Genomic DNA, 14,609 nt, shown 5'->3' with positions numbered 1-14,609 from the left:
TGCCCTCTGTCCCATGTCACATGTTTCCTCTGCATTCTCTTCCTCTCCTGGTGCCACCATGTGTGCATGTGCAGCCGGCCAGCACAGCCACTTCCCACATCCGCTGTCAGCGTGGTCCCTGGGGACCGCGTGACCGCTGCCCACTGTGCAGACCCCACCAGGCCCAGCCCTGAGCCCTGCAGTCAGGTGCCGGCCATCACCATGGGTCCTCGGACACTGTTGATCGGTGTCTGGCCACTCCTGGCCACTCACACTGTGGCCACAGGTTCCACATCTGGTTTGTGGGTAGGAGCGCCCCTCCTAATGTGGGTCCTGTGCTTGTTCTGCAGGGAGAAGGTCAGCTGTGGCCGCATCAGGCCTCTCGGGGTCAAAGGCCGGAAGCAAGATCCCCACCCCAAAGGGCGGGCTGAGCAAGAGCTCCAGCAGGACGCATGCCAGGCGCTGACGCGGCACTCTGGCTCCTTTGTCTCTGTAAGGGATGGAGCATGTCTCCTGATTCCACACTATTTCTCCTGAACTCTCTGGCCTTGGTGGCCCCATGCTCTGGCTGCTGTCCCCGGCTTCCAGCTGTGCACGCCTCTTATATGTCCGTGCCGTCAGCTCTCATGCACACAATTCGTATGGGAGTAACCAAAGACCCTGTGTGCAGCGCCCGGACCCCATGCTCTTCGCTGAGCCTTCAGGGCTGTCTCAGGCCTGCCTTAGAATCAGAAGAGGATGCGTCCTGTTTGGGGAGAGCCTGAGGGCGCCACCTGGGAGGTGCTAGCAAGGCCGCAGGCAGCACAGGCGTGGCCCCACTTTCCTTAGTACTGGGAGCGAACTCCATTAAATATTACCAGAAACCTTTTGCACATTGCTGCCTGTCACATGCAGTAGAATTTCCACAGGGCTGTGGCTCGGCCCGCGGTGGTTCCGGGAGAGTGGCCAAGCGCACTGGCCTCCAGCGCGCCTCCTCCTCCCTGCAGGCCCCGTCAGCTGGCCATGCCCAGTGCGCTCAGCCCCCGGTAGCAGAACTCACGTTCCCACTAGAGCAAGAAATAAAGGCAAAAGAGAACATCTTTTTAAATTCGTAGTGTTTTTGAGAATGGGTCCCACCTCGGCAAGCACCTTGCTGGATGCTTCTCTAGTAGCGCTGCCTCTGTGACAGACGTCAGCCCCCGCCTGGAACTGAGGCGGACACAGGTGTGCCCATGCAGTGCCTTTGCCTGGAGGCGCTTCGCATTCTCCACACTTTGGAATTCCTAAAGAAATGTGGAGGCAGTCACTATGAAATGAATTTCCACCTGGTCACTCTGCTCGCAGAACGCAGAAGCCCGCTGGTGTGGGCCCATCCCGTCCCTTCAACTCCATGTTGTGACTGGGCCCATATGTTTACTTTCTTCAGACTGTTCATAGGGTGTTTGAAACACCAATATGTTGCTTCAAATGATGTAACCAAACCTCAGAAACCATCTCCAACCAGCCATCCCGTCCTGGGGGAGTGAGCCATGGGTTTCGTCTGTAGCTTGGGGCCTGTGTCACGTCCAGACCACTGTATGGAGGGAGTCAGGGGCTGTCTGGAAGCGCCTACACTCTCCCTGCCCCAGCCTGTGCTCCCAGGGGCTGAGGCTACCACGGACTGAGGGCAGTCCCCTCCCACCTGGTGCCCGGGGCTTCTGCTTGCCTCACGGGTGTTGCATGGGCAGACTTTGAAAATGCTAGTTAGAAAGGTTTGGGATTGATGGAGTTTGTGTTGAGCAATTAGTGTATAAATATTTCTTAATTCCCAGCTGTGTGAAACAACAAAATATCTAAGAACTAATCGCTATTTGAACAATGTACTCCCTGGTTTGGATACGTTAATAACCATGAATTTGTGTGAATTAATCTCGTTTGGTAAATATACCTCCACTTGACTCAGAATACTAAGTAAGAATAAGACTACCAAGAATCTTTAAGAATATGCTCTGCTAAATGTTTTTAAAGTATAAGGAGAGGCGCGGCCAGGCGCAGTGCTCAAGCCTGTAATCCCAGCACTTTGGGAGGCCGAGGAGGATGGATCTTGAGGTCAGGAGTTGGAGACCAGCCTGGCCAATACAAGCCCTGTCTCTACTAAAAATACAAAAATTAGCCAGGTATGGTGGCGCATGCCTGTAGTCCCAGCTACTCTGGAGGCTGAGGTAGGGAATCACTTGAATCCAGGAGGCGGAGGTTGCGGTGAGTCAGATTGTGCCACTGCACTCCAGCCTGGGTGACAGAGTGAGACTCCATCTTAAAAAAAAAAAAAAATAGTATAAGAAGAGAAATAACTTTAATCTTCATGAGACAAAACAGAGTGCAGATCCTAAGATGTCTGTAAAATGATCCTTTCTGGTCTCAAAGAGATGTTGGCCATGATTTTCTAATTCATGTTTAAAAAACAGACAAAATAGAACTCGTTGCTTTAGATAGAGTATGAACGAGAAAAGTTAACCAAAGAATTCTTCTTCTCTCACCAATGAAAACTTTTCAGAAATATACATGTTTTCTATATATTGGAACTTAAAGAAAACATCTATAAAAATACGTTATTTTTAGTGATTGACAAACTTGGGTTCATTTAAAACAGATTCCTCTTTTGTTAGTTAGAAGAATCGTGTGTTTTTGTTGAAATGATCCTACCAGTGATTAATGGCTGTTGAGAGCTTTACAGGGCTATTGTTAAGGGACCGAGAATCTGGTATAAAAAACTTCAAAGGAACTGTAAGATCCCTTGGCCATTCATAAATAAATGACTAAATTTGGAATACTAACTAATAATTGAATTTTTACTCATGTTCTGAATATTCAATATTCTATTATTTTCATGTCAAGATATTCTATTAAATCTAATTTAAAAGGATTGTATGTATAAATTGGCATTAGAATACAAATGTAAATACTTGTAATGAAATTTTACAAGTTTTTAATATTTTAACATAGTTTTATATTTGTTTTTATTTCAAATACCACAATTATAAAATATCTAAGTAATTTATTTTTATTGTTTTAGGGCTTAAGGGTTAATTCACCCTGAGTATATTAATAAAAAGATCACTAAATGTTTTGTCACTTTATTTCAACATTACAATTAAGAAGCAATTTGCCAATTACATTTACTTTATTAAACAAGTATAGCCCAGCCCTGAAACCTTAGAAAACAGATTGACAGTCTGGGCGCGGTGGCTCATGCCTGTAATCCCAGCACTTTGGGAGGCCAAGGCGGGCGGATCATGAGGTCAGGTGTTCGAGACCAACCTGACTAACATGGTGACACCTTGTCTCTACTAAAAATACAAAAATTAGCCAGGCGTGGTGGTACACACCTGTAATCCCAGCTACTCAGGAGGCTGAGTGAGGCAGGAGAATCACTTGAACCCGGGAGGCAGAGATTGCAGTGAGCTGAGATGGTGCCACTGCACTCCAGCCTGGGCAACAGAGCGAGACTCCATCTCAAGAAAATTAAAAAAGTAGATCAACAATTGGTGAAAAAAGAGACAACAGGTATAAAGTTGCCCTGAGAGAGTTTGGGCCCTAGAATAAGCTCTTTGTCAAAACAAGTTCACTGTTGAAGAAACTAGACGATTTGAAACCACATGGAGATTAGAGAAAATGACTGACCAGTTCTATCCTGTGGAATAAATTCAGGATGTTCTCCAAGTTCTCTAATTGTGCCGAATAGAGGATTATACTTTCTGGTCTCTTCATAGGTTTTCCCCCTTTGAAAGAGGGATGTTACCAGCTCTCAAGGCTGTTTTGCTTTTCAACTAAGCACGGCACCATGATCACCCACCTGCTGCCCAGGAAAACCAGGGGCCGTGGCTGTGGCACCCTCGATTGGAAAGCTGGGTAGGCTGAGCTGTGGGAGGAAAGTCATGACCAGGGCTTAGGCAGTGAGCCTGTGAGCCCACCCTGCAGGGAGGCGTGGCTTGAGACCACCCAGCGGGACGGAAGCCGGTCTGCGGGAATCCGTGACCATACAAGGCCACTGTTGTCATCCTCAATGACAGAACAGAGAGATTCCAGGCACACACAGCTGCAGGGCAAAGCCCCTGCCTGCCCTCTGACTGCAGGGAAGAAGGTTCTGGTCCAGAGGAACCTTGGCACTATCTGGATCTTGAAAATAGCATGGGGTGGCCGGGCGCGGTGGCTCAAGCCTGTAATCCCAGCACTTTGGGAGGCCGAGGCGGGTGGATCACGAGGTCGAGAGATCGAGACCATCCTGGTCAACATGGTGAAACCCCGTCTCTACTAAAAATACAAAAAACTAGCTGGGTGTGGTGGCGCGTGCCTGTAATCCCAGCTACTCAGGAGGCTGAGGCAGGAGAATTGCCTGAGCCCAGGAGGTGGAGGTTGCGGTGAGCCGAGATCTCGCCATTGCACTCCAGCCTGGGTAACAAGAGCGAAACTCCGTCTCAAAAAAAAAAAAAAAGAAAAAGAAAAAGAAAATAGCATGGGAGATCCTGACTCCACTGATGGAGCAGTTTCCAGGGAGTGTGTGACCACAGCTTGCCACTGCCTCAGTTTCCTCACCTGTAAAATGGAAGTGAAGGTCCCCTTTGTATGAAAAGATGGCCAGGGGCAGACCTGTGTTACTTAACAGTTAAATGATTACAAGGTTGTTTTGCTTTTTATACACGGAGATTTGTGCCACGGATCAAATACTGAATTAAGAAAACTCCAAACTGTGGTGCAGTAAAATAAAAGCAGAGATCAAGTGGTAACAGGAGGCCTCTAGTGAAGACCGTCTGAGAGCTTCATAACCGCGGGACGCTGCAGTGTGGTTGCGAGGCAGCAGAGACGGCTTTGGTCCCACGATCTCTTCCCAACACAGGGTTTGCATGAGGGTCTCCTAAAGAGGGCTTGTGCGAGAACTCTGGGAAGGAACGCAACCTCTGCTCACAAGACTCGGGAGGGTCTTTGCAGACGGGAGCTCGCAGGACACGGGGAGCTCGCAGGACATGGGGAGCTCGCAGGACGGGGGGAGCTCGCAGGACGGGGAGCTCAGGACGGGGGAGTTCGCAGGACAGGGAGCTCAGGACAGGGGGAGCTCGCAGGACAGGGGGAGCTCGCAGGACAGGGGGAGCTCGCAGGACAGGGGGAGCTCAGGACAGGGGGAGCTCGCAGGACGGGGAGCTCAGGACAGGGGGAGCTCGCAGGACAGGGGGAGCTCGCAGGACGGGGGGAGCTCGCAGGACGGGGAGCTCGCAGGGCAGAGAGAACTGGAACGCCACAGGCTCTGTGTTCTCAGAATATGGAGTATTTCTGACTGCTCTGGGTCACAGTGCTCAGGAGATAAAAGTCCCTTGATGCACGGTGTGTGCTCAGACAGTATGGTGCCCTATCCATTGTGCCTCATTTGCAAACTTCACCTGGATAGAGAACGGGTGGTAAAAACTCAGTGTCCTTAGCATTTCCTGAGTAACAAGAGCGAAACTCCGTCTCCAAAAAAAAACAAAAAAAAACAAAACTCAGTGTCCTTAGCATTTCTTAGAAGAACTACATTTGCTATTGAATGCTACAGACACGTGCTCTTCCCCCGGCCATCTTCCTTCTCCACCCCGCTCCCCACGGCCTGCAAGATTAACAAGATAATGCACCCAATAAAAAGCGTGTGGAGCCCAGAGCTCAGTGCCAATGCAAATCACCCTGCGAGAAAGTGTGTTGGACCCCTGGACCTATGCTGTGAACATCTACCCTTGGCCCTGTCTTATTTCTTTTCTCACTCCCTCATCACTGCCAGGACACGGGGCACCCATGAACAGGGTTGGGCTGCATCCCAACACCCTTGCTATGCACTGTGTGCCAAAGAGAACACACACACACTCCAGGCCTTTTCCAGCCCTCTGCACAACTGGCCTCAGGGTGTCAGGCACCAGCCCGTAAGTGGGGAGCACCTCTGAGGATCAGTGGAGGTGAGGCCCAGCCAGCAGAGGGCAGTGGGCAGCCTGAAGGCAGGGGAGCCCCCACTGCCCACACTCCCAGCTGCAAAATCCTACCAGAGCATCTTCCAAACTCAGGGGTTCCCAGAGCATCCCTCCTTCCTAAGAATGAAGCCCTGGGACAGGGACAGGCAGGGGAGAGGGAGGAAAATCTCTCCCACTTCGGAACTTTTCTTTAATTCCAGAGACAGAGTCTCACTCCGCTGCACAGGCTGGAGTACAGTGGTGCTATGATGACTCACCGCAGTCACTTAACTCCTGGGCTCAACCCATCTTCCCACCTCAGTCTCCTGAGTAGCTGGGACTACAGGCACAAGCCACCAACCCCAGCTAATTTTTTTTTGGGGGGGGGTCCCACCATGTTCCCCAGGCCCCCTGCAAACTATTTGATCACCAACGTCAGTGTCATTGGCAGCCCATTCGCCTCTGTAATGTGGGTCTCATACCTCCTGTGTTACTCTGGGTAGCACATCAGGCAGCACTGTGTTGCCTGGTGCTGGTGGGTGAATGTGCCTGCAAATTCACAGGCTGGAAACTCACTCCCCGGTGCAATAGTATAGGGAGGTGGGGCCCGATGGTAGGCCCTGTCCTCATGGATGGATTTCTGCAACAATAAAAGGTCTTGGAGCCAGACACGGTAGCTCACACCCATAAAACGAGCCCTTTGGGAAGCCGAGATGAGAGGATCGCTAACATCTAGGAGTTCAAGACCAACCTGGGCAACATAGTGAGACCCTATCTCTACAAAAAATAAAAAATTAGCTGAGTGTGGAGGTGGCGTGTGCCTGTAGTCCCACTTATTCGGGTGGCTGAGGGAGGAGGATCAAATGAGCCTTGGAGGTCGAGGCTGAAGTGAGCCATGAATGTGCCAGTGCACTCAGCCTGGGTGACAGAGTGAGACCCTGTCTCCAAAACAAAGTGAGTGCGGGGCCTTGGGTGTGGGATCCCTCTTCACCTTCTGCCCTGTGAGGACACAGCCCACTTCCGCTCTCTCCCTCCAGAGGATGCTTGGACTCCCAGCCTCCACAGCTGTTAGAAAGAAACCTCTGCTTTCTATAAATTACCCAGTCTCAGATATTTTGTTATAACAAGCAGACTAAGACACCTGATCCTCTCTGTTTCCTTATTATTTTTTTGAGATAGGGTCTCACTCTGTCACCCAGTCTGGAGTGCAGTGGTGCAATCTCAGCTCATTGCAACCTTCAACCTCCTGGGCTCAAGTGATCCTCCTGCCTCAGCCTCTTGAGTAACTGGGACTGTAGGCACACGACACCATGCCCAGCTAATTTTTACATTTTTGTACAGGTGAATCTCACCGTGTTGCCCAGGCTGGTCTGGAAGTCCTAAGCTTAAGTGATCCTCCCACCTCAGCCTCCCAGGATGCTGGGATTACAGGCGTGAGCCACCACACCCCTGAGTGGTCCTTTTTAAAATGTGTTCAGTGGTGGGGCATGGTGGCTTGTACCTGTAATCCCAGCACCTTGGGAGGCCGAGGCAGGCAGATTACTTGAGGTCAGGAGTTTGAAACTAACCTGGGCAACATGGCGAAACCCTGTCTCTACTAAAAAATACAAAAATTAGCCAGGCATAGTGGCAGGTATCTCTAATTCCAGCTACTTGGAGGCTGAGACAGAAGAATCACTTGAACCCAGGAGGCAAAGGTTGCAATGAGCTTAGATCACACCATTATACTCCAGCCTGCGGTGACAGAGTGAGACTCCATTTAAAAAAAAAAAAATGTGTTCAGTGCTGGGAGTTAGAAGAGAGTGGCCAGCACTCAGTGGAGGTGCTCAAGCTAAGGGTGCCCTGTCCTCTTATCCTCTTATCCTAGCCACCCTGGTCTTGGCTTCTCAGCTGTCTCCTCAACTCTGGGAGTCTGCTGGGCTCTGCCACCCAGGCTGGAGTGCAATGGTGAGTTTGATATGGTTTGGATCTGTGTCCCCACCCACATCTCATATTGAAATGTAGTCCTCAATGTTGGAGGAGGGGCCTGGTGGGAGGTGGATCATGGGAGCGGATTTCTCATGAAGGGTTTAGCACCATCCCCTTGGTCCTGTCCTGGTGATAGAGCGTTCTCATGAGATCTGGTTGTTTGAAAGTATATGGCACCTCCCCCTCACTCTCTAGCTCCTGCTTTACCTCCGCCATGAGTAAAAGCTCCCTGAGGCATCCCCAAGAAGATTCTCATGCTACACTTCCTGCAGAGCCTGCAGAATCATAAGTCAATCAAACCTCTTTATAAATTACCCAGTCTCTGGTAATTGCCCTTTACAAACTATATCACAACTTATACTGACCATCTACAACATGTTTGGACTTTCTAACTTGTCTTATACTTCTCTCTTTTCTAGTCATTTTACTTTAGGATAAGAATTGACCACATAATATCCTTTCTTATATGAAATTATTTTCTTCATATCCTTACCAAAAATATATCTTCATATATAAAACTTTTTTTATTACTCTCTCCCCTACTTACTAGTTTCTTTTTACCTTTCTTCATAACTTTTAAACAATTTTCAAATTACATAAAATTATTTTTTTCTCTCAATATTTACAGACTTACATATTATTAGAATTCCTATTCTTAGCAACCTTAAATTTTAGTGAAAACCCAGGAAGCAAGAAATCTTAAACTATCAGAAGTTATTTTGTAGATGAAACCATTCCATAATTTTTAGAAACACATTTTCCCATAGCACAATCTTTTCTCAATGTAGTTTCACTACATTGGCTAGGCTGGTCTTGATTTCCTGGACTCAAATGACTCTCCTGTCCACTTATAAGCATTTATCTCATTTACACAAACTCAGGTTTTTCTAATTTATCTAGATTACTTCTGAAAACTGAGACATTACACAAAGCTAGTCATGATTTTAAATTATTTTCCTGTTAATCATTTTTCAAAAACAGGGTCTCACTGTATTGCCCCAACTAGGGAGCCATGGCACAACTATAGCTCTCTGCAGCCTCACTGGACCCAAGCCATCTTCCCACCTTACCTTCCTGAGTAACTTGGACTACAGACATATACCACCACACCCAGTGAATTTTTAAAGTTTTTTGTAGAAATGGGATCTCACTACATTGGCCAGACTGTCTTTATTTCCTGGGCTCAAATGATCCCCCTGCCTCAGCTTCCCAAAGTGTTGGGATTATAGGCATGAGCCACCATGTCCAGCCCTTGTTAACCATTTTTAAAGTCTATGAACATTAGATGTTCACCTTTACGTAAGAATTTTAAAATTAAACACATGGGCATTTTGCCAATAACTCAAAAGATTCAGCTGTTTTCATTGAATCAACAATCTTAGTCTTATTTGTCAAAAAAAAAAAATCATACACAGATTATTCCACTTTTGTCTCGGTTTATAGTCTCATAACATTTTTGCCAAACCCTGACAGCTTAAAACATTTAGCAGAGGCAAATGTAAAACTTATTTACCCAGGCAAAAGTGTATACTGATGATTCTGAAGAAATTTTTATTTTTCTTTTGACAATACATTTAAATCCAGCTCATTTATTAAAGATTACTAAATTCACGTGGACTTGAAAGGTATTTGGACTTAATCTATGAGGACTCATCTACTTATAAGCCAATGTGGTAGCCTAGACACAACGCACAATACATGCACATATACATAAACACATCCAAAGAGGTATGCATACACACACAAACATAGATCCAATAACTCTCACCTTGGAACTCCTGCCAGGAGGGAGCATCACAGACTCACTGACCTATAAAAGATAGCTGGACCCAAGTTATTTCTGACAAAACTGGAACCTGTTCACATGGCTAAGCTTTGTTTGCCCTGAAAGGTAATCCAAGGAAAGCTGCAGACCAAAATTTTGGATAAAGCAGTATTCACGGCAGCTTTAACTTTAAAACCTCTTTTTTCCCTCCACTTTCAAATAGGTTTCCGGTGTTTATATTTTAGCTGGAACTGGCTCAACTGCGTAAGAAAAACAAAATTTCCAAGTAAAACAGTGAGTTTTATCTCAACACCAATAACTTTTTTTTTTGAGACGGAGTTTCACTCTCGTTACCCAGGCTGGAGTGCAATGGCGCGATCTCGGCTCACTGCAACCTCCGCCTCCTGGGTTCAGGCAATTCTCCTGCCTCAGCCTCCTGAGTAGCTGGGATTACAGGCACGCGCCACCATGCCCAGCTAATTTTTTGTATTTTTAGTAGAGACGGGGTTTCACCATGTTGACCAGGATGGTCTCGATCTCTCGACCTCGTGATCCACCCGCCTCGGCCTCCCAAAGTGCTGGGATTACAGGCGTGAGCCACCACGCCCAGCCAACACCAATAACTTAACAGCAGATTCAAAGCAGGCAGAAAGGAAAAGGGAGAAATAGAGAGCTTTAGAAGACTTGAACTCTGCAGCTGCAGGTCGGCCATGTGAGTGAGCTCTGAATCTTCCTTATTATAGTTTGCCCATTGTTTTAAAATATGCACAAAATGGGCCACAGTATGGAACCAGCTGGAGTCTCAGTCTAGAAAAGGGTTTACGTGCTTTTTCCACCAACAAAATTTGACACAGATACACGAACTACTCTGGATTCCCAAAGAGGATGACAAAATCAAAGGAAATTGCTGGAACCTATTTCTCCCCTAGTGATATGGTTTGGCTCTGTGTCCCCATCCAAATCTCATTGTGAACTGTACTCCCATAATTGCCATATGTTGTGGGAGGGACCCAGTGGGAGATCATCTGAATCATGGGGTGGTTTCCCCCGCATACTGTTCTCAAGGTAGTGAATAAGTCTCATGAGATCTGATGGTTTTATTAGGGGGGATTTCCGCTTTTGCATCTTCTTCATTTTGTCTTGCCACCACCTTGTAAGACGTACCTTTCACCTCCTGCCATGATTCTGATGAGGTCTCACCAGCCATGTGGAACTGTAAGTCCAATTAAACCTCTTTTTCTTCCCAGTCTTGAGTATGTCTTTATGAGCAGAGTGAAAATGGGATAACACACCTAGTGAGGAGAGAAGCAACCTATCTGGCTGCTTTCTGACAATCATATGGACCTGGTCTTGGCCGTTGGGATGGAGACTGTTGCTAAGCACCCTTGGAAGAAGGTGCAACACTAAACAGAGACACAAGCACAAACAGATCTCTCCAGAGGGTAGACTGCAGCAAAGTCCTGAGGTCCTGTCCCAAAGCCACACAGCACCACAGAGTGACCTGCATTAGGTCCAAATGACACAGAGATCCAGGCAGCACCGCAGAGTACCAATACTAGCTCTAGACAGCTAAAGCCCCAGAGGACAGACACAGTGGATTTCTGGGTGCACTTCAGTTGACATCCCATATGCTGCTTCCCTCCCATCAGCAGAGCATGAGAGCTGCTGATATCATGAAGCGGGAAGGAGAAAAACTCCCCAAGACAAAGGCAGTCTCAGCAGCTACTAGGATTCTCTAAGGTCCTAGTCCTGGGGTCAGTTGGCCACTAAGGTCCTAGTTCTGGGGTCAGTTGGCCATGAGCAGCTGGCATTGGCATTTGCAAGTGGCTGCTGTCCTGCCTGGTAGCAAGAGTGGGTAAGCCCTGGGACTCCTGTGGCCAATTTCTGCATTCACTGGAAAGCAGGTGCACAGGCTGAGCCACTCACAACACAGTGCCTCACGCAAGGCACCCAATTTGTAACCAGCTCAAGCCTGGCTACTCAAAGACCAAAAACATGAGAAGGGAGGTGTGGTAGAAGGAAAGCAGTTTATTAAACAAATGCCAGCTGTTAGAGACAGAATGCTTGTTCCTAAGTACCGCAAGGAAAAATTAGTATTCAGACAAAAAGTTCTCTCAGTAAAGCAATTTCACTTTCTGCAGAAAGGGTACTCCTCTTAGCCATCTTGTCACAAGAGTACAATGAACAAGGAAAAGGCAAGCACATGTATTCCTTAAGCATTGGGTTCTTACTGCTGTGTCAGATCTCTGTTGGTTGGAGCCAGATCTCACAATCTAAACTAAAACCCAATTGGCTAACAACTTTAAACTTTTCTAAGTAGGTAAAGGCAATGGAGCACAAAGGATAGAGGAAGTCCAAAAAGGAAGGGGCATAGGCTGTGAGCTGGAACATGCCTGTGAGCACGTCCAGCACCGATATCTTGGTTAAAGTACAAGGACATAGAATGTACTTATTTCCTTATGTCTAACATTCTTTAACAAGAAGGGAAACTTTGAAGAGGAACTTTTTACTTTCTACACCAGCAGATGGGACATGGCTGGGCTCATGGCTCCGAGAGACCCTCTGTCTTTGTGGCTGAGTGAGGGACTTCGGAAGGAAAACTTGGTGTGGGAAACAAGTGGGAGTGGTACAGGAGGGTGCAGGGCCACGTGTCTTGTTCCAAAGCTTATCTCAAGTAAAGGCCTGTCTGAAGGTCCAGTTTGTGCCATCCTGACTTGGGCTGGTAGTGATGGGCTCACTGTTCCTAACTCCCACAGAGCAGCAGCATCCAGAGCTGGGTCTCTGTGCCTGGTTTGCTTCAAAATTAGATCCCCGAATTTCTCTCTCTCTCTCTCTTTCTCTCTCTCTCTCTCTCTCTCTCTCTCCTCTCTCTCTCTCTTTCAAATGGAAACTCCCTCTGTGGCCCAGGCTGGAGTGCAATGGTGCAATCTCAGCTCACTGCAACCTCTGCCTCCTGGGTTGAAGTGATTCTCCTGCCTCAGCCTCCAAGTAGCTGGGATTATAGGCACCTGCCACCAAGCCTAGCTAATTTTTGTATTTTTAGTAGGGATGGGGCTTCACCATGTTGGCCAGGGCTGTTCTTAAACTCCTGACCTAAGGTGATCTGCCTGCTTCAGCCTCCCAAAGTGCTGGTATTACAGGAGTCAGCTACTGCACCTGGCCTGTAAATGTCTTTTGATCAGAGTTGATTCTCTCCTGGATCAGGAAAAAGGCCCAGCAAAGCAAGGAGACTGTCTTCAGAATGCAGATTTCTCCCACAATAGCCTTGCAGAACTATTTTAAGATATGGCAAAGAAATATAATTTGGGGTAAAATACTTCAGTTTCATTCAGGGTCTTTATCTGTCATGTAATGCTCTACTAGAGGCAGCTGGAATTTGGTGTCATTGCTACGAAGAGTCAGCTTTGTCCGTTTTTTTTTTGGAGATGGAGCCTTGCTCTGTCACCCAGGCTGCAGTATAGTGACACAATCTCGGCTCACTGCAACCTCCGCCTCTTGGGTTTAAGCAATTTTCCTGCCTCAGCCTCCCAAGTAGCTTGGATTACAGGCGCCCGCCACCATGCCTGGTTACTTTTTGTATTTTCAGTAGAGTCGGGGTTTCACCATGTTGGCCACACTGGTCTTGAACTCCTGACCTCAGGTGATCTGCCTACCTTGGCCTCCCAAAGTGTTGGGATGACAGGCGAGAACCACCTCACCCGGCCTGGCTTTGTCAGTCTTAAGATCTGTGTTGATGTTCATGATGGTCAAGTGGGCCTGAATTTCCAGTGGAGGACGGTAGAATGAGGCATGTCCAACCCCACCCGCCACGTCTGACCTTTCCCACCATGACCTAAACTAGTTTTTTTGTTTCTGTTTTTGAGATGGAGTCTTGCCCTGTCGCCCAGGCTGGAGTGCAATGGCATGATGTTGACTCACTGCAGTTTCACCTCCCGGATTCAAGTGATTCTCCTGCTTCAGCCTCCGGAGTAGCTGGGATTATAGGCGTCCACCTCCACACCCAGCTAACTTTTTCTATCTTTAGTAGAGATGGGGTTTCATCATGTTGGCCAGGCTGGTCTCATGATCCTCCTGCCTCGGCCTCCCAAAGTGTTGGGATTACAGGCATGAGCCACCGCACCTGGCCCCTGAAGTAGTTTTTCCGGTTAACTAGGGAATGCCTTTGGCCCAGAGGAGGGGTCCATTCAGATGGTTTTGGGGCTTAGAATTTTATTTTTTGGCCAGGTGTGGTGACTCATATCTGTAAGCCTAGCAATTTGGGAGTCTGAGGCAGGTGGATTACTTGAGCTCAGGGGTTTGAGACCAGCCTGGGCAACATGGCAAAACCCCAGCTTTACAAAAAATGCAAAACTTAGCCAGGCATGGTGGTGCATGCCTGTGGTACCAGCTACTTGGGAGGCTGAGGTGGCAGGATCACTGGAGCCAGGGAAGTTGAGACTGAGGTGAGCAGAGTTGGCACCACCGCACTCCAGCCTGGGTAACAGAACAAGACCCTGTCTCAATAAATATATAAATAAAAATTTTGGGGCCAAGTGCAATGGCTCATGCCTATAATCCCAGCACTTTGGTAGGCCGTAGCAGGCAAATCACCTGAGGTCAGGTGTTTGAGACCAGCCTGGCCCACATGGTGAAACCCTGTCTCTACTAAAAATACAAAAATTAGCTGGACATGGTGGCATGCACCTATAGTCCCAGTGAGAGACTGAGGCAGAATTGCTTGAACCCAGGAGGTGGAGGTTGCAGTGAGCCGAGATGGCATCACTGCACTGCAGCTTGGGCGGCGGAGTGAGACTGTCTCAAGAAAAAAAAAAGGGGGATGTTGGTTTTGGTTTGTATCACACTTCACTCAGAAGTGAAGAAATTAAGCTGGCTGGGGCACAGTGGAGCACAGACTCTGGCTCCTCTGTACACCCCCACACCCCACCCTAGGAAAGGAAAATGAATCTCAAAACCCCACAATCACTAAGTCAAAG

General features: G+C 47.8%; 1 protein-coding gene across 3 annotated transcripts in view; it reads left to right on the top strand.

Moving 5' to 3' along the window:
• CEP104 (centrosomal protein 104) overlaps window positions 1–3,666 on the top strand; it is a 45,707-nt gene extending 42,041 nt beyond the window's left edge. For all 3 annotated transcript variants that reach the window (XM_074379961.1, XM_039474191.2, XM_039474190.2), the window contains one exon: window positions 330–3,666. In XM_074379961.1, coding sequence (XP_074236062.1) covers window positions 330–445 — 116 coding nt within the window. In that variant the 3' untranslated portion in view covers window positions 446–3,666. The remainder of the gene's footprint in view (window positions 1–329) is intronic.
• Window positions 3,667–14,609: the final 10,943 nt, after the last annotated feature.

The sequence above is a fragment of the Saimiri boliviensis genome, chromosome 11, assembly GCF_048565385.1.
Source record: "Saimiri boliviensis isolate mSaiBol1 chromosome 11, mSaiBol1.pri, whole genome shotgun sequence".
NCBI classification, from domain to species: domain Eukaryota; kingdom Metazoa; phylum Chordata; class Mammalia; order Primates; family Cebidae; genus Saimiri; species Saimiri boliviensis.
The sequence above is the reverse complement of the archived record's forward strand: the minus strand, read 5'-3'. Positions and strand labels throughout refer to the sequence as shown.